At 55.5% G+C, this 20675-nt stretch overlaps 3 protein-coding genes across 8 annotated transcripts; all 3 read left to right on the forward strand.

The window, feature by feature from the left end:
- The first annotated feature begins 792 nt into the window (after positions 1-792).
- LOC110146500 (glutathione S-transferase theta-1) lies at positions 793-10288 on the forward strand. Of its 5 annotated transcripts, XM_070475661.1 has the most exons (7): positions 802-999; positions 3079-3166; positions 4359-4509; positions 7553-7729; positions 7917-8107; positions 9994-10028; positions 10199-10288. In XM_070475661.1, the coding sequence occupies exons 1-7, from the start codon at positions 888-890 to the stop codon at positions 10240-10242; spliced, it is 798 nt and encodes a 265-aa protein (XP_070331762.1). In that variant the 5' UTR covers positions 802-887; the 3' UTR covers positions 10243-10288. The 5 variants fall into 5 exon arrangements, with proteins under 5 accessions (XP_020763046.2, XP_070331763.1, XP_070331761.1 ...); XM_070475660.1 differs by having other exon boundaries at positions 801-999; positions 9994-10240; XM_020907386.2 differs by lacking the exons at positions 9994-10028; positions 10199-10288 and having other exon boundaries at positions 804-999; positions 7917-8384.
- A 192-nt stretch (positions 10289-10480) lies between these two features.
- LOC110146499 (glutathione S-transferase theta-3-like) lies at positions 10481-15606 on the forward strand. The gene is made up of 5 exons (XM_020907384.2): positions 10481-10718; positions 12023-12110; positions 12605-12755; positions 14721-14897; positions 15207-15606. Exons 1-5 carry the CDS (start codon positions 10481-10483, stop codon positions 15396-15398), a joined length of 846 nt encoding a protein of 281 aa, XP_020763043.2. The 3' UTR covers positions 15399-15606.
- An 887-nt stretch (positions 15607-16493) lies between these two features.
- On the forward strand, positions 16494-19235 carry LOC110146501 (D-dopachrome decarboxylase). Of its 2 annotated transcripts, XM_020907389.2 has the most exons (4): positions 16494-16701; positions 17071-17246; positions 17671-17724; positions 19005-19092. In XM_020907389.2, the coding sequence occupies exons 1-3, from the start codon at positions 16594-16596 to the stop codon at positions 17690-17692; spliced, it is 306 nt and encodes a 101-aa protein (XP_020763048.1). In that variant the 5' UTR covers positions 16494-16593; the 3' UTR covers positions 17693-17724; positions 19005-19092. The 2 variants fall into 2 exon arrangements, with proteins under 2 accessions (XP_020763048.1, XP_020763047.1); XM_020907388.2 differs by lacking the exon at positions 17671-17724 and having other exon boundaries at positions 16505-16701; positions 19005-19235.
- Positions 19236-20675: the final 1440 nt, after the last annotated feature.

The following is a 20675-nucleotide window of genomic DNA, read 5'->3' on the forward strand; positions in this document are numbered from 1 at the left end:
TGTATGCCCAGAAGCGGGCTTGCTGGATCTTTCCCATCATTTTCAAAGATGGAGAAACAGAGACCCAGAGGAGGGAAGAAACACACCCAGGGAATGAGACGGAGGCACTGTGCTGGGAGCAGGAAGACCTGCTGTCAAATTCCAGGGGTGCACTCGGGCAAGGGAGTGAGCACTGCCCGAAAGTCTGAGGCTTTGCCTCTTGGTCATATCAGTCCTGGATGTTCATTGGAAGGACTGATGCTGAAGCTGAAACTCCAATATTTTGGCCACCTGATGCGAAGAACTGACTCCTTGGAAGACCCTGATACTGAGAACGACTGAAGGCAGGAGGAGAAGGGGATGACAGAGAACGAGATGGTTGGATGGCATCACCGACTTGATGGACATGAGTTTGAGTAAACTCCGGGAGTTGGTGATGGACAGGGAGGCCTGGTGTACTGCAGTCTATGGGGTCGCAAAGAGTCGGACACGACTGAGCGACTGAACTGAACTGAACTTGCCTCTTGGTGGCGCCGGCGTCTCTGCAGCTTGAGGCCAAGATAGTGGATGCTGGAGTCAGACTTGCTGGACCCGTGATCCCTCTCGGCCTCGATTTCTTCATCCCTGAAGCAGTAACTTCTGACACACGCCGCAGCCGGGATGAGCCTTGACGATGTTCTGCTCGGTGAGACGAACCTGGGTGGGACCTGCCCGCCTTCCCCAGCGGGACCTTCCGGAGCCCCCGCCCCGCAGATTCGCTGGGCGCCGGCGATTGGACCGGAGCGTGCGGCCTGAGCGCCTACGGGGAGCGGCGCGTGGGGGGCGGGCCGAGCGCTGCTCCGTCGGTCGCGGCCTGGGGCTCGCTGAGTCCCGTGTCCCCTGCGTGGAGAGGCCGGTCCGCCCCCGCCATGGGCCTGGAACTCTACCTGGACCTGCTGTCCCAGCCCTGCCGCGCCATCTACATCTTCGCCAAGAAGAACCGCATCCCCTTCGAGCTGCGCACCGTGGACCTGCGCAAAGGTGGACTCCCGGCCGGGGTTTGGGGGACCCAGAGGTGGGGGGAGGTGAAGGGGAGGTCAAACACTGCTCAGGGGAGCCCCTCCCCGAGCCTCAGCTGTCCTGCGTCCAGCCACCAGGGAGATCGGAGATTTGGGGATCCCCATACTTGGCTGGGTCCCTGGAATGGACACCGAGGTGGCGGCGGGGGTGGGGGGCAGGGAAGCTCAGTTGAAGCAGAGTAAAAGAGCCGGGGGGTGCATGAGGCATGGAGGGACTTGGCGAACAGGGGGTGCCAGTGGGCATAGGGACAGGGACTGGGCGAAGAGGTGGGGGCGGGAGGAGAGGGATTTAGGGGGCCGCTTGGGGGGTGGGACAGAGTGAGTCCCTCCACTGTGGCCCCAGCTGCTGATGCTCTGGCCCCCGCCGCCCTGGGCACCCTGACTACCCCTGCTCTGCATGCACTTGCCTTGACCCCTGTCTTATCTGTTCTCAGGAGGCTGCACCTGGCGCTGGGGATGCGGAGAGCAGGAGGAGGGCTGTGGGCGGGTGGGGGGGTTGGTGAGCCCTGCACACAGAGGACCAGGGTTTGTACTTTCCCTGGCAGGTCCCCAGAGTCCCAAGGGCACAGCTGGCATGCCAGGGCAGCTGGGGGGAGGGCAGAGCTCCCGCGTTGCTAGTGGGGGGGTGCGGGGGGGGGCGGGGAATGTAGGGGGTGCACAGAACAAGTCAGGCAACTCGGCAGGGCTGAGCCTTCCGCCCAGCGCCCCCAGCTCGCCGAGGCTCGCCGTGCTGCCTCTGTGCCAGCCTTCCCGAGGCCTGAGTCGCCATCTCTTCCACCCTCCTCGGGGCACTTGCCCCAGGCTGCTCAGCAGTCACCTCTGCAGAGTGTGGGGGACGGGAGAGGGAGTGGAGACAAAGGGGTGTCCCAGCCAGGCTGTCCCACAGAGAGTGCTGTAGGACGTGTGTTTCGCCAGGAGAGGAGGGGAGGGTCCTGGTGAAGGGACAGTCTGAAGGGAGGAGAGAGGCTGGAGGGGTGAGGCCGTGGTGGACACGGGTGGCTTTGAGCAGCTTTGCCTGCTCCTGGGGCAAACAGCTCCCCTGCCCAACAGCTTTCAGGGGCTCCTGCTCTGGGAGCCCCTGAAAGCTGTTGAGCAGGGGCAGCAGTGATGACACGTGCCCCCCAGAAGTTTCTCTGGCTGCATCTGAAGAGGCAGAAAACACTCACTTGAGCTCAAGCAGAGGTCAGGGTCCCAGGGGACTCTGGGCTGCACCTTTCCGGGGAGCTGCAGTGGGACCCTAAGGATGGGGCCAGCTCTGTTCCCGGTGCCAAGGGCGGAGTGAGCAAGGGGACACAGAGGGTCCAGGGGAGGTTGGCTGCAAGTAAGTGGACACCCCCTCATAGCTCAGTTGGTAAAGAATCTGCCTGCAATGCAGGAGACCTGGGTTCGAACCCGGGGTTGGGAAAATCCCCTGGAGAAGGGAAAGGCTACCCACTCCAGTATTCTGGCCTGGAGAATTCCATAGACTGTGTAGTCCATGGGATCACAAAGAGTCAGACACCACTAAACTACTTTCACTTTCACTTTTCAAGTGGACGCTAGGAAGAGGCCACTTGTCTGTGTTTGGGGACCTATCCTTAGGGTCCACAGGGAAAGGGGCACTGAAGGAAGCCAGAGTCCCCCCAGGGGACCAGTGTCCCAATCCCTGCAGCTGGGACACCCCCATACCCCATGTGGGAGCCAGTGACGCTGGTGATGATGAAAAGGCAGAGGGTGGGAGTCTGCGGGCCCGGGCAAGGGACAGGCCCCGCCCTGGATGGAGCTCCTTAAGCTCTGTTTTAGGGGGACTCCTGGGGGGGAATTATGCCCACAAGAACTTGGCAAGGGGTGGCGAGCTCTCTTTTGCACCAGCTGGCAGAACTTCCCACTTTTCCCACAGCAGCCCCTGCCAGTCTTTCCCTCACCAGGAGCAGCCAGGGGCTGGAGAGGAGCCATGAAATTGTGGTTGGGGCCTTTTGAGGGGGCGGGTACAGCGGGTGGGCACAGGCAGGCAGGGCGGGCATTTTCCTCCCCACCACCCACCACGCCGGGCTTCCCGCAGGCCAGCACCTCAGCGACACCTTTGCCCACGTGAACCCCCTGCAGAAGGTGCCAGTCTTGAAGGACGGGGACTTCATCTTGACTGAGAGGTAACTGGGGCCCCCAGGTTGCTGGCAGACCCCGCAGGAACTGTCTCGTCCCTTTATAGACGAGAGACTGAAGTCCTCCGAGGTGAAGGGCCCTCGGTCCAATGTCCCGCAGTGAGTCAGGGCAGGACCCCTGTCCTGCCTGCCCACGGTTTCAGGTCCCAGGGATGGTTGGAAAAGCAAGCAGCTTACCAGTCATGTGGTTGTTGGTGAGGGGGGTCCCCGGGCGGGGGGGCATGGCAGAGCAGGGCAGTTCATCCCCCAAAGGGATGCCCTCTGGCCAAACTTGAACTGAGGTCTCCCGGTGGTCCCACCTCTGGGCTGCTCTTCCCTGGGAGGACCACCAGACACATGGACGTTTGCCATCACAGCAGGGACCCTCGTCTTCCTCCCTTGCTGGGAACAAAAGGAGAAAAAAAAAGTGAACTGTTTAGCTAGGTGTGGAAGCAGGATTCCCAGTAGGGAGCTTGGGCCAGGGGCAGATACAGAGGTTTTCAGCCCCTTTGGCTGGGGTGCCCAGCCCCTGGGGTACCCCGAGTTTCTGAAGGCCTTGCCAGTGGCCCCAAATTCCCACATTCACTGTCCTTCCAGGTCGATCCCCCCATCTCAACACCAAGGCAGCCCTGCCAACCCAGGGCAGGAGGGGGGCTGCAGGAGTCTTGTTTGTCCCTCTGGTCCAAGATCCCACAGCTCCCATACCCTCCTGTGTTTCCAGCAGGATGCTTCAGGGAGGACAGAGAACAAACGATGAAGGGATGTCAGGAAAGCCTTTTTGAACCGTCAGGCCTCCTGGGGGTCTGAACATGGGATGATGAGAGTGGATGCAGGCTGGACGGAATTGGAAGGAACTGAGCTTCTGCAAGGCTCCGCTTTGGTGCTGCCTCCTCCAGGAAGCTCTCTCTGGTCCTCCCGTCAGAAACTGTGCTCCGAACTCTTGGCAGGACTCGCCGTGGAATTTAGCCCGGTGATAGAAGGAGCTTATCTGTTAGCCTCAGGGAGACTCTCAGCTCAGCCTCCAAAGCCTGTGTGCACTGAGCAAGTCCCATCCTTGTTCTAAAGCCTGGCTTCCTTGTCTGGAAACTGAGAAAATAGCTCGGTGCGTGGTCAGGAAGATTCAGGAAGGGACTCTGTATGAAGCCCTGGCTTGGTGGCCCTCCGCCCCCTGCCCTCCAACATGTCCTCCCCTTGCCCACAGCGTGGCCATCCTGCTCTACCTGGCCCGCCAGTATAAGGTCCCCGACCACTGGTACCCAAGGGACCTGCAGGCCTGTGCCCGTGTGGATGAGTACCTAGCCTGGCAGCACACAGCCCTGCGGAGAAACTGCCTCCGAGCCCTGTGGCATAAGGTGAGGTGGCTCTCCCTGGGGAGGGGGGGCGGTGAGGGCATCGCCCCAGAAGGGCGCGGGCAACCTCACATTCTTCCTTTCAGTTTAAGTAGCTTCTGGTGACCCGGCTTTGACTTCCCAGTTCTTTCTTCTGTTTGCTCAAACTGCTATTAAGCCCGTCTAATACGTTCTTTGTATTTGAAGTACGTGTTTTTTTCAGTTCTAGAGATTCCATGTGGTTCTTTTTTAGAGTTTACATTTCTCTGGCGAAATTCACCATCTGCTCAGCCACTTGGTCTATCTTTTCTTCTAAATTCTTTAACATACTGATTCTTATCACAGTCACTTTAAAGTTTTTGTTAGTGAATTTTAGCCCCTGAGTTTTCTGTGGGTTTGTTTCTATTGGTTGTCTCTTACCATCTTGATTATGGGTCACATTTGCCTCTTTTTCTTTTTCTTTTATATTTTGGCTACACCATGCAGCTTATGGGATTTCAGTTCCCTGACCAGAGATTGAACCAGGACCACATCAGTGACATCGAATCCTAACCACCAGGTCACCAGGGAACACCCACATTTTCTTCTTTCTTTACATGTCTTATAATTTCTTACTGTGTGCTACATATTATATAAAAGGAGAGTGGAGACTGAAGGCATAAGAAATACCTGACACAGGGCTTGCACTTCCTTCTATCAAGCTTCCTCGATGGGAGGGTCACCTCTCTCAGCTAGTCAGGATTGGGGCTGGAATGAGGCTTTGGTTTCAGTTCAGTTCATGTCTGGTTTCAGAAATGTTTTGAGGGTGGAATCAGGTTGCTCATTTTCCTCCAGCAAGGATTTGGAATCTAAGCACCAACTACAACCAAGAGATCACTCTGCTTCTCAGCCCTGCCCTAAGTCTCCCACGTGGCTGCTTCATCAGAAAACTCCCAGACAGATGGAAGGCTTGCACCCCGACCTGATTGGACCCCAGGGATGAATGTAGCTTACCTGGGGGGGTTCATGCCCTCTGGAATTTAGTTCATTTTGTCCAGTGCTGCCCAAAAGTAAAGAGTGAGACACGTGTGTAGTTTAAAATTTTCCAGTAGCCATAATTAAAAAGTAAAATACACAGTTGAATATACTTAACCCAATATACTCAGAGTATCAGTGGTATGATTTTGGCTAATAAACACATGAAAATACATTCGGTATCACTAATCAGTAGGAAAATGCATATTAAAACTGTAATGAGGGGACCTCCCTGATGGTCCAGTGGTTAAGACTTTGCCATCCAATGCAGAAGGTGAGTGCAGGTTCCATCTCTGGTTGGGGTGCTAAGATCCCATATGGCCTGTGGCCAAAACAAACAAAACACAAAACAGAAGCAATATTGTAATAAATTCAATAAATATTTTTTAAAAAATGACTATAATGAAATAACACTTCATCCTTACTGGGATGGCTATTACAGATAGATAGATAGGTGGAGGATTGCTTGCTCAGTTATGTCTGACTCTTTGTGACCCCATGGACTGTAGCCCGCCAGGCTCCTCCGTCCATGGGATTCTCCAGGCAAGAATACTGGAGCCGGTTGCCATTCCCTCGTCCAGGGGATCTTCCTGACTCAGGATCGAACCTGTGTATCTTGCATCTCTTGCATTAGCAGGTGGATTCTTTTACCACTGCACCTCTGGGAAGCCCAGATAGATAGACAGATAAGCAAAATAACAAGTGTTAGTGAGGATAAGAAGACATCGAAACTCTCATGTGCCATTGATGGGAATGGTAAGAGGAATAGCTCCTGTGGAAAATGCATGGTGGTTCCTCAAAAAAACTAAAAATACAATTGCCATATGACCCAGTAATTCCACCTCTAGGCATATACCAACAACTGAAAGTGGGGTCTGGAAGAGGTGTTTGTATACCCACGTTCACAACAGCGTTGTTCACAACAGCCAAAACATGGTGGCAATACCGGTGTCCATCGACAGTGACACCAAGGTGCCCCTCAGGGCTTCTGCCCATGTTTTCTTCTAGGGGTTTTACTGTTTCCGGTCTTATATTTAAGTCTGTAGTTCAGTCTGAGTTTATCTTTGTGTTAGAGAATGCTCTAATTTCATTTGTTTTCACGTAGCTGTCCAGCCCTCCCTGCCCCACTGATGGAAGAGACTGTCTTTTCTCCCTTGTATATTCTTGTGTCCTTTGTCGTGAATTAGTTGACCAGAAGCCTGCGGGTTTATTTCTGGGCTTGCTGTCCTTTCCATTGATCCGTGTCTGTTTTCTGGTGTGTATTTTACATTCACAGCACATTTCATCTAAGACCAGTCATATTTTAAGAGCTCAGGAACCTCTTGTGACTGATGTTTTCCATATCAGACAGGCAGGCTTAGGTTTTTTTCTTTTCTATTTTTTGTTCTTTCTTTTATTTTTCCTTTTTTAAAAAAAGTTCTCTATTCTTTGATGACTTAAAAAAAAAAAAAAAGAACAAGGTTATTTTCTTTCTAGAGTCATCATGGTGGGTTTGTCATGACGATCCATATTCTTCCCAGAGGTGCACGCCTCCTTTCTGAAAGTGTATCTTTAATTCTGGGTCACCAGTTTCATTGTTGTGTCTTCTATCATTTTTTATTTATATAAAAAAAGAAACATTAGGGAACAGAAGTCAACAGACCTCTTAGTTGCCCTTGTCCCTTCCTGAAGTCCCCCCCACTGCCTGCCCCTTGAGATCTGGTTCAAGTCCTCTCAGTTCATGATCTTCTACATTATTACATTTATGTGTAGCCCAAAACAAAGCTTTGCTTTGAGTGCTTGTAATTTTATATAAACGCTCTCAAATCATTCGGCAACTTGCATTTTTCCACAGTGCTGTGGGTGGATCTAATGCATTTTTTTCTAACTACTCTATAGCATTAACTGATATGAATAAATCAGAATTTATTAATTACCCTCTGATGGTCTTTTATAGTTAAAGACCTTATATTTATATTTAAGGACCTTTTACATTTAGAGTCTCAGGTGTTTCCCTGGAGGTCAGGTAGGAATGCCAGCCCCTAAGCCCCCACTCTGCCTGCCCCCCCATCAGGTGATGCTCCCTGTTTTCCTGGGTGAGCCGGTCTCTCCTGAGATGCTGGCGACCACTCTGGCCGAGTTGGACATGGCCCTGCAGGTGCTTGAGGGAAAGTTCCTCCAGGACAAAGCCTTTCTCACTGGGCCCCACATCTCTCTGGCTGACCTGGTAGCCATCACGGAGCTGATGCATGTGAGTGCTGTGGGTGGTGGGGGAGGGGGGATGAGGCAGAGGGGGTCCTGGGTGGCACTGAAGTCCTGCTTGCACCATGCCCCCGGCTGTGGGACCCTGTGGAGAAACCTTCTGGAATTCCATGGCCTCCAAACCAGATTGGTGTTGCGATACGTGGTCACCCATCCCGTGCCCTCTCTCCCTGCAGCCTGTGGGTGCCGGGTGCCAAGTCTTCAAAGGCCGACCCAACCTGGCCGCGTGGCGCCAGCGTGTGGAGGCAGCGGTGGGGGAGGTGCTCTTCCAGGAGGCCCATGAGGTCATCCTCAAGGCCAAGGACTCTCAGCCTGCAGACCCCACCTTAAAGCAGAAGATGCTGCCCAAAGTGCTGGCCATGATCCAGTGAGCCAGGAAGGCTTGCCTCTGCTCCGCCCTTGGCAGTTCGAAGAGTGGCTTCATTTCCATTGTCGCTTGGGAGGCAGAGCCGGAGAGCAGGCGGAGAGCAGGCGTGGCTTGCCTGCCTGAGTCCTCTGCTCCCCGGGCCAGGTTCCCACCCATCTATCGCTGGGGCTGCAAAGGCATAAAGGGAATGGCACACCCAGACCTTGTCTCCTTTCATCTGTGTTTTCTTTCCAGTCTGGGAAATAAACCTGGGCTCAGCCTGAGCCTTTGCTTCTAACTCTGAGGTGTGATTTACTTGACCTTCTATCTGTCCTATCCGTGGTCTTGGCCTCTCTTTGAAAGACAGCTGCCTTCATAGGCCGGATGGATTAGCTTTCCCCAGACTGGTTGTCCAGAGTGAATTTAACAAATGCCCCGTCCTCTACTGGTTCTTCAACAAGGACAGTAGAGGTACCAGCTCTCTGCGTGTGTTGGCTGCAGGCATGCCAACACTCTCTTTGCAGGGCCAGTCATCCTTTCAGTACCAAGCATTGTGAGTCACAAGTCCTGCACCTGCCCCGAGGGATTGGTGGGGAGGAGGCATCAAACAGCAGCTCCCCCAGTCAGGACTCAGTCAAGTGGGGCCTGAATTGCCGCACCTCGGAGTTGCATAACCTGAACAGGAACGGAATGCTCAGATTGCATTTTACAATAACATTCTGGCTGTTGGTGGGGGTTGGACTGGAGGGTGGCCAGGGAGAAAGCAAGGAAATTGGATATCGTAGTAGTCCGGCCAAAGGTGAGTTATGGAGGAGGGCAGTCCCCTGGAGGGGATGGAGAACATGGCCCCATCCAGCCTGGAGAAAATTCTCTGCTGATGGGATAGGTCTTTTTTAAACTGGGAGCCGGGGGCCCAGGAAGGCCAAGCTATTCTCAAGTTTGTTTGCTTGTTTTTTCTCCCAGTTGGGCTTTCTCTGAATCTTGGGTTTGGGAATAGGGTTGTTTGTTTCTTTGTTTATTATTTAGTTATTTATTTGGCTGCCCTAGGTCTTAGTAGGTCTTCTCCAATGGCTCAGAGGTAAAAAAAAAATCTGCCTGCAATACAGGAGAGGTGGGCTCAATCCCTGGGTCAGGAAGATCCACTGGAGGAGGAAATAGCAATCCACTTCAGTATTCTTGTCAGGAAAATTCCATGAACAGAGGAGCCTCTTGGGCTACAGTTCTTGAGGGGTCTCAAAGAGTCAGACACGACCAGCACGGGCACTCACAAGTCTTCATTGCAGCTTGCAAGATCTTTAGTTGTGGTATGTGGGATCTGGTTCTGTGATCAGGAATCCAACCTGGGTGCCCTGCCTTGGGAGCAAAGAGTCTTAGCCACTGGACCACCAGGGAAGTCCCTGGAAGTGAAGTGAAATGAAGTGAAAGTCGCTCAGTCGCATCCAGCTCTTTGCAACCCCATGGACTAGCCCATGGAATTTTCCCAGCCAGAATACTGGAGTGGGTAGCCTTTCCCTTCTCCAGGGGATCTTCCCAACCCAGGGATAGAACCCAGGTCTTCTGCATTGCAGGCAGATTCTTTACCAGCTGAGCCACAGGAGAAGCCTAAGAATACTGGAGTGAGTAGCCTGTCCCTTCTCCAGGGGATCTTCCCGCCCCAGGATTGAACTGGGGTCTCCTGCATTGCAGGCTGACTCTTTACCAACTAAGCTATCAGGCAAGCCTTAAGTCCCTGGGGCCACGGCTTTTTCCTCTGGGAGACTTGATTCGAGAATGAGGGCATCACAGCCAAAGACCTCAGGAGCCCCAGGCTTGTAGTTGGAGGGGTTTGGCCCTGCAAAGGAAGTGGGAAGGTCCCGGGCCCACCCGCAAACCTCATAGATGGGTCTCACGAGGTTTTTGTTTTGCAGGAGGGAGGCGAAGATTAGCCGGGAGCGTAAAGAAGGTTGGTCAGGGCGGCTTCCTGAGGTGGTGACCTGGTCTTCGCTGGTCGCAGAGGTCCACAGGCCCACCCCCGCCTCCACCCTGGGCCGTGGGCCCCCCAGGTGGCTGCGTCATCGTTTACTCCTCCTCTGTTTGTGTTCCCCGGGGACTCTGAAGTTCCTCCTCTTTCAGCCCCCTCTCTGAGTTGGGGGAGATGGCCTGGGCCAACCCTTTGACCCTAAATTCACTGAGTGCGCCGGAAGAGCCCTTGATCTCGTTCCCTCCCACCCCGCTCCATTTGACGCAGGTTAGACGCTGATGTCAAGGTAAGGGGACTGACCCGGCGGAGGGACACAGAGTCCGTCTCCCCTAACCCTGCTGGGCAGGAAAGGGAACCCAGCTCAGAACCCCGCAGAGGGAAGGCGGGAGCGCGAGGCCGCCGCTGATTGGCCCAGAGTTCTCCGGCGCTGTCCAATGGGCGGGGAGGGTGTGGCCGGGCTCTGGTACCTCGAGCCGCGCACATCCCTCGGCTGGGTGACCGGTGGAACCCGCCCGCCGCCGTTCCTGTCCTCGGTCCTGCCCGCCGTTCCCGCCCCCGCCATGGGCCTGGAGCTCTACCTGGACCTGCTGTCCCAGCCCTGCCGTGCCGTCTACATCTTCGCTAGGAAGAACCGCATCCCCTTCGAGCTGCGCACCGTGGAAGTGCTCAAAGGTGGGCCGGACAAGGAAGCAGGCCCCGGGTCTGGGGGTGTCCCTGTGGCCCCCCGAGTCGGGCGGCCGGTGCAGGCAGACTCCCATCGGAAACCGTGGCTTCGGCCATCGGTTGTGTATTGTCAGTCTCTCCTTTGCCTAGTGAATACCAACCGTTCTTCATACCCAGCTTAAGAGGGAACAGAGCGGGTAGACAGCAGGGCAGTGCAGGTGCGGCTGGGGTTGGGGCGGGGCGAAGAAGCGGAGGAAAGTGGAGCCCTGTCCATACCAGGGCTCGGAGAGAACAATGACGCGGCCTCCTGGTTCCCGGCGGAGGCAGCCCCATCTCAAGTTTCTGGCCGCGGCTGCCCAGAAGATTGTTCCCTGCATCTGGCCTCTGCTGTACTCCCACCTGTGCCCGCCTAGGTCCCCTCCACTTGGGCAGAATCCCGCGGAGGGGGCAGGGCTGTCACCCGACCGCAGGACGAGCTCTGGATTCAGAGCCTCTCAGGCAGGCCGGGAGGGACACTGGTGCTTGGCTGAGTTTGCCCTCCTTCTGCCTCTGGCGCCCCAGCCTGAGCCACCTGCTGCTTTGGTGCCACCTTGCTCTGCCTTCTCAGTGTTCCTTGGGGTGAGGGCCGGGCACAGAGGCTGTTTCTGGAGGGAGAATGGATCGTGGTGACCTTGCCCACGAAGGAGAAGGAGCAGAGAGGCCGGCAGGTGGTCCTGTGACCAGGCTGGAGTCGCGCTCCGCTGAAGCCTCCGGCTTCACACGCACTACTCAGTGTCTGCTCCGCACAGGCCTGAGCTGGTGGTGGTGGTGGAAGGGCTGCAGTGTGCAGAAGTGAGCCAGACCAGGGGGCCCTGGTGGGGAAGGAGTCTGGAAGGTTTGGCACAAGAAGAAAAGGGGAGCGGCCTGCGCGAGGCTGAGTAGGTCGGCGCTGCTGGTGAGAGGTTTGCGGAGGCCTGGGAACAGGTGTGTGGACAGGCCACCCAGCAGAGAGGGAGGGGTCTGCAGGGATGGTGGGTCTGATGCAGGATGGAGTTGACCAGGACTTGGGTGTTCAGCTGCAGAGACTCACCCTCCACCCAAGCCCAAGTTGAGATGCTCCTTGGCCCAGGTCCCGAGCGAGTGGACACGGGAACAGGGACCTCTGGTGGGGTCGGGGGGTGTCACCCGCTCACCGGCAGAGGGGCCTCCTCTTCCCTGACGGCCCACCCGGACAGGGACCCCAGAAAGTTGGTGCCTGGTTGTTGGGGTGGGGGTGGGCAGAGACCTTAGAGGCCTCACAGTTCTCCCCACCTGCCTCACTGGTCACTCCACAGGCCAGAACCACAGCGATGACTTTGTCCAGGTGAACCCCCTGAGGAAGGTGCCAGCCCTGAAGGATGGGGACTTCACCTTGGCTGAGAGGTAACAGGCCCCTGGGCTGCACCTGTCAGCCATCTGTGTGTCCACTGTTGATGGCTTGGCTCATGGCTTGCGTGTCCCAAGTCCCTGTTCCGGCCCGAGAGGTGGAGAGTGGCTTGAAGTGGGCAGAGGTGCCCACAGCTGGGAGGGGCACCTGGTCTCCTTCCTGGCACGGCCTGTGCTCCAGGGATGGTGGGGAATGGTACTAGGGTCCTCTGAAGCCCCGTGACACTTTGTTTTCCCCTCGATGCCCTTAGTTCAGATGCTAGGATGGCCCAGTATAGAGCTGTGTGGTCCTGGCTGTCAGCGGACCTCTCTGGGCATCGCATTCCTGCTTCTGTATCAGAACCAGGGAGATGCTGAGATGCTCCACCCACAGGATCTGGGGAAAGACGTGTGAGGTGAGGGCCTGGCCTCATCCAGGGCCTGGTCCCTGTGGAACAGCTGAAGAGTGACTGGGGCATGTCCTTCGCACCCCCCCTCCTCATGTTCCCCAGTGTGGCCATCCTGCTGTATCTGGCCCGCAAGTATGAGGCCCCTGACCACTGGTACCCCCAGGACCTGCAGGCCCGAGCCCGCGTGGACGAATACCTGTCGTGGCAGCACACGGCCCTCCGGGTGAGCTGCACCCGGGCCATGTGGCAGAAGGTGAGCCCTGGGGCAGGGAGCCCTCCCGGGATGATCAAGGGGCCAGGCTCTCTGTCGAAACTGAGAACACTAAATCCTAGAAGTCCAGAGATGCTCCAGGGCAACGGACTTGTTTCTGAGAGGGGAAACCGAGGCACAGAGCCTGGGAATGACACCCCCAAGGTGTCTTATCAAAAACACATTTATTTGTTTAGTTGTTTTCGGCTCTGCTAAATCTTCCTTGCTGGGCGCAGACTCTGGAGCACATGGGCTTCAGGACTTGTGGCTCATGGGCCCCAGCACACAGGCTGAACGGCCCCGAGGCACGTGGAATCTTCCAGGACCAGAGACAGAACTGTGTCCTCCCCTGCACTGGCCGTAGGACACTTAACCACTGAGATACCAGGGAAGCCCGCCCCCAACGTGTTTTGATTCCCAAGCTGCTGAAAATGAACCCTCCGCCTTCCTGCATATGTTATACTGCCCAGGAATGTTGCCTCTTGTCCGGGAAAAGCATCAAGCCCTCACTTTGCCACACACATACTTTTCAGACGGACAGATGTTGAGTGAAAAACCTCAAAGTAGGAAGAAATGAGATATTTCACTAAATGTTGATCTAATTTCTGGGTATGCAAAGATTGATAAGCCTAATAACAGTAAGAGACTTAAAGAAAAGGCTCATCAATTTTATATGATGAAATCTGTAGAAGAAGAAAAAAGAAAAGAGAATTAAAGCCAGCAAAAAACACTGGGAAAAATCTTGGCAAAGATATGTCAGAAAGAAGTAACACTCTTGATATTTAAGATGTTCTTAGAAGCCCATCAGACAGAGACAGGAGAAAAATGGGCAGAGGAGACCAGCAGAGATGTAGATGAAGGACAGAGAGAAAGGGTCAGTAAATGGATGAAAACATTTAACTTCAGTAAAAACCAAGCAATTGCACATTAAAAGAGCATGCAGATACCATTTTTACTTATCAAATGTGCAGAGGTTTTTGACATGAACTGTGAGCCGTGATCAGTGCCCAGTACCCAGCAGTCATCCTGTGTGTGGGGGGCACTGAGCACCAAACCTGGGCCCTCAGCAGAGCAGTGGGAGCTTGGAGTCCTAGTACCGGACCGTCAGGGAGTTCCATCTTGGGGCCCATTTGGCCCAAAGAAAGTTTCCATAGCTTTAAAAGCCATGGGTTTCCCTGGTGGCTCAGTGGTCAAGAATCTACCGGCCAGCGCAGGAGACTCGGGTTCAATCCCTGGGTCGGGAAGATCTCCTGGAGGAGGGAAGGGGAGCCCACTCTTATAATCTGCCTGGGAAGTCTCATGGACAGAGGAACCTGGCCTCCTACAGCCCATGGGGTCATAAAAGAGTTGGACACGACTTAGGGACTCAACAATGACAATAAAAGCTGTGGTAGGGGAGGGAGCCTGGTGCATCTGAGGGCTGAATGGAGACAAGCTGAGGAGAGTGAGTATAGACCTTTGCTACTCAAAGTGTGGTCCATGGGCCGGGAGCAAGACGGTCATCTGGGAGCTTGGCAATGCAGAGGCTGACCCCACCCAAGTGCACTGATTAGGACCATGCGCTTGAAGCACATCCTAGAGGGATCTGCAGGCCCATTCCCACAGATTCCCATCTGAGAGGCCTGGGGTGGAGTGGGGGGTGGTTTGGGAGAGTGGGAGAGGATGGCTGCTGCTGTGTGTTGAGACCTTTGTGGGGAGGGGGCAGTAGGGAGCCATGGAAGGTTTTTTGCAGGGAGAAGCTACGGGCAGATTGGGATTGCAGAGGGATCCCCTGGCTGCCTGATGTGAGGACCCAGGGAGAGGTGGAGGCTGACCATGCGTGAGTCAGCGATGAGGCCTGGGCTGGTGGTGGCTGTGGGTGGGAAGGGGCGGACAGGAGTGAGGAGAAATGCGCAGGACGGCTGGTCGACAGGACGAGAGCCGGAACCGGGCCCTAGGCAGACGCTGAGCCCTCTCTCTGCCTGCCAGATGATGCTCCCTGTGTTCCTGGGCCAACGGGTGCCCCCTGAGACACTGGAGACCACTCTGGCCGCGCTGGACAGGTGCCTGCAGCTGCTTGAGGACATGTTCCTGAAGGGCCAGGACTTCCTGGCCGGGCCCCGCATCTCAGTGGCGGACTTGGTGGCCATCACAGAGCTGATGCATGTGAGTGCTGTGGGGCAGGGGGGCTGCTGAGCAGTGGGCTACCCCGGGAGGGAGCCTGTGCACCAGCCCACATTGCCCTTTCTGGCTGGGGGGAGGGGGGCCCTGGCTGGGTCGTGTCCCTTCTGAGCCTCAGGGTCCTCATCTGTGAAAAGGGACCTAAAAACCCCACCCTGCGGGGATATTGAGCAGTTACCCGCTGTTTCCTCTAGTGGCAGAGGAGGGAAAATCCACCCAGGGGATCCCTAGGCCTGGTGCGGCCTTCTGCTTCCCTGGGTACCTCCCGCCTCCACTCAGCTCCCTCCCCTGCAGCCTGTCAGTGCCGGTTGCGACATCTTCAAAAGCCGGCCTAAGCTGGCTGCGTGGCGCCAGCGCGTGGAAGCTGCGGTGGGGGAGGACCTCTTCCGAGAGGCCCATGCGGCCATCATGAAGGCCAAGGACCTGCCTCCAGCAGACACTGCCGTGAAGGAGAAGCTGAAGCCCTTAGCGCAGCTTTTCATGTAGTGGGTCCCGGCGAGCCTGCCATGGTGCTCCCTCCCCTCCGCTGTGGGCCAGAACACAACTCCCCGCTCAGAGTCCGGGCCACAGTGCCCTCCACATGCCAGTCCTGCATGCTTTCCTCCGTCTGTCCGCTAACTTCACCCTTACCCCTTGCACGCTGACTTCCATGTGAACTTTGGAAAGAGCTTTAGTAAACACAAAAGTGACCCTGGCCCTCTCTTGTTTGAAAATTTCCCCTGGTTTCTGCCATGAGGCTAAAGGACAAAGAATGAGTCCTTTAATATGCCCACTTACATAAAATTTTAGATAAGTAGTTGGAATCGTTCATACACACCCACATAATTTCAACGACTTTTGTTATTTACAATTCAAACAACTTTCCAACGCTGATGAAAGTACCATGTTTGGCCACATCAACAGACATCCACGTTTTCAATAACAGCTTTTGCTTCACCTATAAAAAATATAGGGCCCCGTAAACAATTCTGGTAATTTGACCGGGGCTTTGGCTGGCTATCACCACCCGCTGGTGGGCGATCCTTCACCGTGAGGCAAGGTTGCCACAGGCACAAGAAGCCACAAGGGTGTTTCTGTCCGTGGGTACCAGGTAGGGATGCAGTGAACCCGAGGGTCTCTGCCCAGCCCCTCTCGAGCCCCCAGGCGTCACCAGGTCTGATCAAGAGAAGAGCATTTTCCCACTTCGATCGTGAGTTGCCCGACGCAGAGACAACTCATTCAAAAATTTTTTAATATTCCGTGACGATGTAGCATTGTTAGGGTGGAGCCTGGGGATGGCCCCTCCGGGTGTGTGTGTTTGGGCGTGTTCAGACCCCCACCTAAATATTAGACAAGAAGCGCTGGAAAGCCACAGGAAACCACGGCCGGGGCCTCTGGAGCGGGGGCGCGGGCGGGGTCTGGCGTGTGGGCGGGGCCTGGCGCGCCAATACCTCGTTGGGGGCGGGGTCACACGGAGGGGGCCGGGCTACAACACTTCCGGAAATCGGCGCCAGCCCTTGCGGCGGCTGTCAGCCGAGACCCGGGGGATGTAGCCCAGGCAGCCAATCAGGGGGCGCTGCGTTTCTGTCCAGCCAATGAGGAGAGCAGGTTCCGTGGCACCCCCGCCCCGTGGCTCGCTGTCGCCGGACCTTCAAGAACACAGACTGGGACCCCGCGCCCGTTCGCACCCTTCCCGCTGGACATGCCGTTCGTTGAGCTGGACACGAGCTTGCCCGCCGGCCGCGTCCCCGCGGGGCTGGAGAAGCGACTCTGCGCGGCCACTGCCGCCATCCTGAGCAAGCCTGAGGACGTGAGCCTGGGCCGGGGAGCACGGGGCGGGGAGGAGGCTGGCGGACCGGGGTCGGGCTCTGTCTCCGACCCCGCTTCCCCACCGTGACCCCGACTCCCGCGTCCGCGCGTCCGCCCGCCCGCCGCCTGCCGCCAAGTCCGACCTCCCGCACTCCAGGGCCCTGTGGCCCCGCCCGCAGCACGTGCTCCATGTCGGCTTGGCCAGCCGTGACCCCGAAGTGACCTCCAAGGACCCCGACCCGTGCCCCAGCCTTGACCCCCGTGGAACCCGCGCGTCTGCACCCCGCGCTCCCCCACCCCGCGCTCCCCAGGTCCTCAGCACGATTCCCACCTAACGCCGGCTTCAGGCTAAACTCAGGTATCCCCACAGCGCGTGAACGTGACGGTGCGGTCCGGCCTGGCCATGGTTGTGAACGGCTCGGCGGAGCCCAGCGCCCAGCTGCTCGTCTCCTCCATCGGTGTGGTGGGCACGGCCGAGGAGAACCGCGGCCACAGCGCGCGCTTCTTCGAGTTCCTCACCAAGGAGCTGGACCTGGCCGAGGACCGGTGCGTAGGAGGGCAGGGAGAGGACCCTCTTGGGACTGCTGTACCACTGGGGGCTAGGATCCCACCTCAGGCCCCTCCTAAGTTTGGGGGGAAAATTAATTCCTCACCCTGGACGAGAAGGATCTGGTGCTGCCTGGCCACTTGACCCCACGGGCCTGTGGACAGCCCACCTTGAGAGCGGTGGTGGAATTCAGTGAATTCCTGGCTCCGCAGTGGTTCCTGTGACACCTGGGCAAGATATGGCCTCTTGGACCTCAGTGTTTCCATCTGTGAAATGGGAAGGCTCCCCTTTAACCACTACTGGGGCCACTGCGTGGGATGACACTGTACTGTAGCTGCCTTGGCACCTGGCAGGGCGGAATGTTGCTACCCCGACAGAACCAAAGCCACTTATCATCTGCCCTCTGGTTTTTCCATATGTTAGGAAAACAGGAGTAATCTTCTAGGACTTCTCTAAGCTGGACAGGAGGAATTCTGGGTATGTCCTGAGGCTGTGACCTTTGGGTCCCATGCAGCCAGGGGAATCCAAACAAAACTGGAAGTAAACCGTGTCTGGTTTGTAACCTTCTCTTCTGTGAATAGAGAGGCATGGATTAAATGATTCCTAAGAAGCCCTCAGTGGTTGTTTTTCAGTCATTCAGTTGTGTCCAACTTTTCACAATTCCATGGACTGCAGCACACCACGTTTCCCAGTCCTTCACCATCTCCTTGAGCTTGCTCAAACTCATGTCCATTGAGTTGGTGACGCCATCCAATCATCTAGTCCTCTGTCGTCCCCTTCTCCTGCCTTCAATCTTTCCCAGCATTAGAGTCTTTTCTAATGAGTTGGCTTCCAATAAGAAGCCCCCATGGCTCCCAAACCTGGGATTGTGGCAAGGTCATGGTTTCTTCTTGGGTGAAAAATATTCCTGAGCCGAGTCTATGCCTATGAGGAACTAACTGCAGAAGAATCTTGAAAGAACCTTTCAGAATAGAGCCTTTATTGGCCCAGAAAGAGTGGGTGAAGAATGGTCACTTCTGGGGGTGCTTAGACTTGGTCCTTTATCTGGGGAGCCATAAGAATTCTAACAATGATAAGTAACCTGTAATTTACCACATACCAGAGATTTGATAGGTAACTCACATGCATGACCCCATTTGATCCTTAGAAATTTTGTGCCTTTGTCTATACCCCCCATGTGGACATGCCATCCCATTATGGGGACATCTCATCCCACAATGGAGATAGCTCCATTAGGCCCATTTACACATGGGATGACTGAGGTTGTCATGTATACCTCCTGGGCCCTAGGCTATCCCAAGTATCCTGTTTCTGCACAAGGAACTTCCTGTCACTTCTGGGAGAGGAACTCATTCACTCACTCCGCAGATATGTGGGGATGAGGGGAGGGAGGTGGTTATACCTGGACTTCTTGAGCCAGGCTTTGCAAAAACAGGGGCTGGGATACTGTTCCTGGGGGCCTGCAGTTTGGAAGAGAGAAGGCTCCCCTGTGAACCCACATACTATGACCACAGAGGCTGCCTGTCTGTCCTGGGTGGGTGACGATGGTGGACAGTCACCATTCCGCCCCTGATGTGCCCACTGCCCTGTCTGGGGTTGGGGGAGAGTGTTCATGGAGTGAGACAGGCTTGCAAAATGCCTGGTGGGGCTAAGGCAGGCTCCTTGGAGCCCACAGTGGGACTGTCTGGCTGGGGGGTGTTAGAATGTAAGGTGTTAGCCAAAGAGCTGATGATATCTTTTTTCTCCATCTCCTGAAGGATAGTGATCCGCTTTTTCCCCTTGGAGCGCTGGCAGATTGGCAAGAAGGGGACAGTCATGACCTTTTTATGACGGGCGTGTAGGGCACCCAGGGCCTCTGAGCTGACAGCCCTTCCAGAGAGGCCTCCTGGCAGCGAGGGCCTGGTGGACAGCAGCTTCTGGCACCTCTGTGTGGTTCTCCTCCCCATCCTCACAACAAATAAAAGAAGAGAGCTCTGTCTCAAACCTGACTTCTCTGCTTCCCTTTACCACTGCCTCCTCCCACCCACACCCCCAGGCATTCTGGGTCACTATGGGCAGCAGGTTGCTTTAAGAGGTGGGACCTTAAGGGAACCTGGGAGGTGGGAGGTTCCTGTCCTCAGGGGCTGTGTTTCATGTCTTACATTTGGCTGCTGGAATCTGAGGGTGGAGGGCTTCTTGGAGGCGCTCCTCTTCATGCCCCTGTTCAGGCTGGTGGGGAGCGGCAGGCAACTGGTCCAGCCTGGGCCTTCCTACAGACTCTGCTGACCCGACATTCCCGTCCTCAGCCTCGGCTTCAGGGCCCTTCCCTGGGCATTGCGACTCCCATCGTCTCCTGTGAGTGGTGCTGAGAATTCTCTGTAGCTGTGTACCTTGTAAGATCCATGTGCCAAATGGCAAGCCCAGAAATGCAGCCTCTGCTTCTAGAAATGGAATGAATGGAATCTTGTTACTGCCCCCGCCCCTGCCCCCAATCTAAAGTGCATATCATGCTTTTGCATTTCAGAGGACACAGAGGGTGGGGGAGGCATGGCTTGGAAGTCTCCTTTTCAGCTTTCTTTCAGATGCAGAGTTTACATCTCTGGTCAATACTTTCTTTGCCCCGTTTAAGCTTTGATCATCCTTGTGCACCAGTGAAATACCAAACTGATTCGCAGTCTGTGCAGTCTGCCTGGTAAATAAGTTTCCTAAGGAATGTGCCTTACCTGACCACCGCTGTTGTTCAGCGGCTCAGTTGTGTCCAACTATTTGTGACTGCAGCATGCCAGGCTTTCCTGTCCTTCACCATCTCCTGGAGCTTGTTCAGACTCATGTCCACTGAGTCAATGATGCCATCCAACCGTCTGGCCCCCTGTCATCTCCTCTTCCTGCCTTCAATCTCTCCCAGTATCAGGGTCTTTTCAGCTCCTCTCATCAGGTGACCAAAGTACCGGAGCTTCAGTTTCAGTAGCGTCCTTCCCAGTGAATATTCACAGTTGACTTCCTTTAGGATTGACTAGTTTGATCTCCTTGCAGTCCAAGGGACTCTCAAGAGTCTTCTTCAGCACCACAATTCAAAAGCATCAATTCTTCAGCCCTCATCCTTCTTTATGGTCTAACTCTCACATCCATACTTGACTACTAGAAAAACTATAGCTTTGACCACCGCTGAGAACTTGTTAAAAGCTACAGCTTGGAGGTCCTACCCCTGGCTCCCTATCCCAGCTATCTCTGCACTCATTCCTTCTGCCTGCATGGATGTCCTGCTTCCCAAAGGGATTCAAGGAATGTTTGTGGGTGGGATGTAAATGAGTGGTTGAAGCGCTCAAGCTCAAGGAGGGATTCAGGCCTAAACTTTCCAGGACCCCATCAGCGAGTGAGGTCATCAGTTTGCTGTGACGACTGGCCCCTCCCCCCATGTGGGCATCGTGGCCCCCCATTCTGCCCCTTGA

The sequence above is a fragment of the Odocoileus virginianus genome, chromosome 12 (genome assembly GCF_023699985.2).
Source record: "Odocoileus virginianus isolate 20LAN1187 ecotype Illinois chromosome 12, Ovbor_1.2, whole genome shotgun sequence".
Taxonomy (NCBI): Eukaryota; Metazoa; Chordata; class Mammalia; order Artiodactyla; family Cervidae; genus Odocoileus; species Odocoileus virginianus.

Excerpts from the sequence above, each read along its gene's own strand:
- LOC110146499 (XM_020907384.2), top strand. The coding sequence starts at position 10,481 with ATGGGCGGGGAGGGTGTGGCCGGGCTCTGGTACCTCGAGCCGCGCACA. Across the intron at positions 10,719-12,022 it reads CACCGTGGAAGTGCTCAAAG|GCCAGAACCACAGCGATGAC; the intron begins GTGGGCCGGACA and ends GTCACTCCACAG. Across the intron at positions 14,898-15,206 it reads CCATCACAGAGCTGATGCAT|CCTGTCAGTGCCGGTTGCGA; the intron begins GTGAGTGCTGTG and ends CCTCCCCTGCAG.
- LOC110146500 (XM_070475660.1), top strand. The coding sequence starts at position 888 with ATGGGCCTGGAACTCTACCTGGACCTGCTGTCCCAGCCCTGCCGCGCC. Across the intron at positions 3,167-4,358 it reads GACTTCATCTTGACTGAGAG|CGTGGCCATCCTGCTCTACC; the intron begins GTAACTGGGGCC and ends CCTTGCCCACAG. Across the intron at positions 8,108-9,993 it reads AAAGTGCTGGCCATGATCCA|GAGGGAGGCGAAGATTAGCC; the intron begins GTGAGCCAGGAA and ends TTTGTTTTGCAG.
- LOC110146501 (XM_020907388.2), top strand. The coding sequence starts at position 16,594 with ATGCCGTTCGTTGAGCTGGACACGAGCTTGCCCGCCGGCCGCGTCCCC. Across the intron at positions 16,702-17,070 it reads TCCTGAGCAAGCCTGAGGAC|CGCGTGAACGTGACGGTGCG; the intron begins GTGAGCCTGGGC and ends GTATCCCCACAG. Across the intron at positions 17,247-19,004 it reads CTGGACCTGGCCGAGGACCG|GATAGTGATCCGCTTTTTCC; the intron begins GTGCGTAGGAGG and ends CATCTCCTGAAG.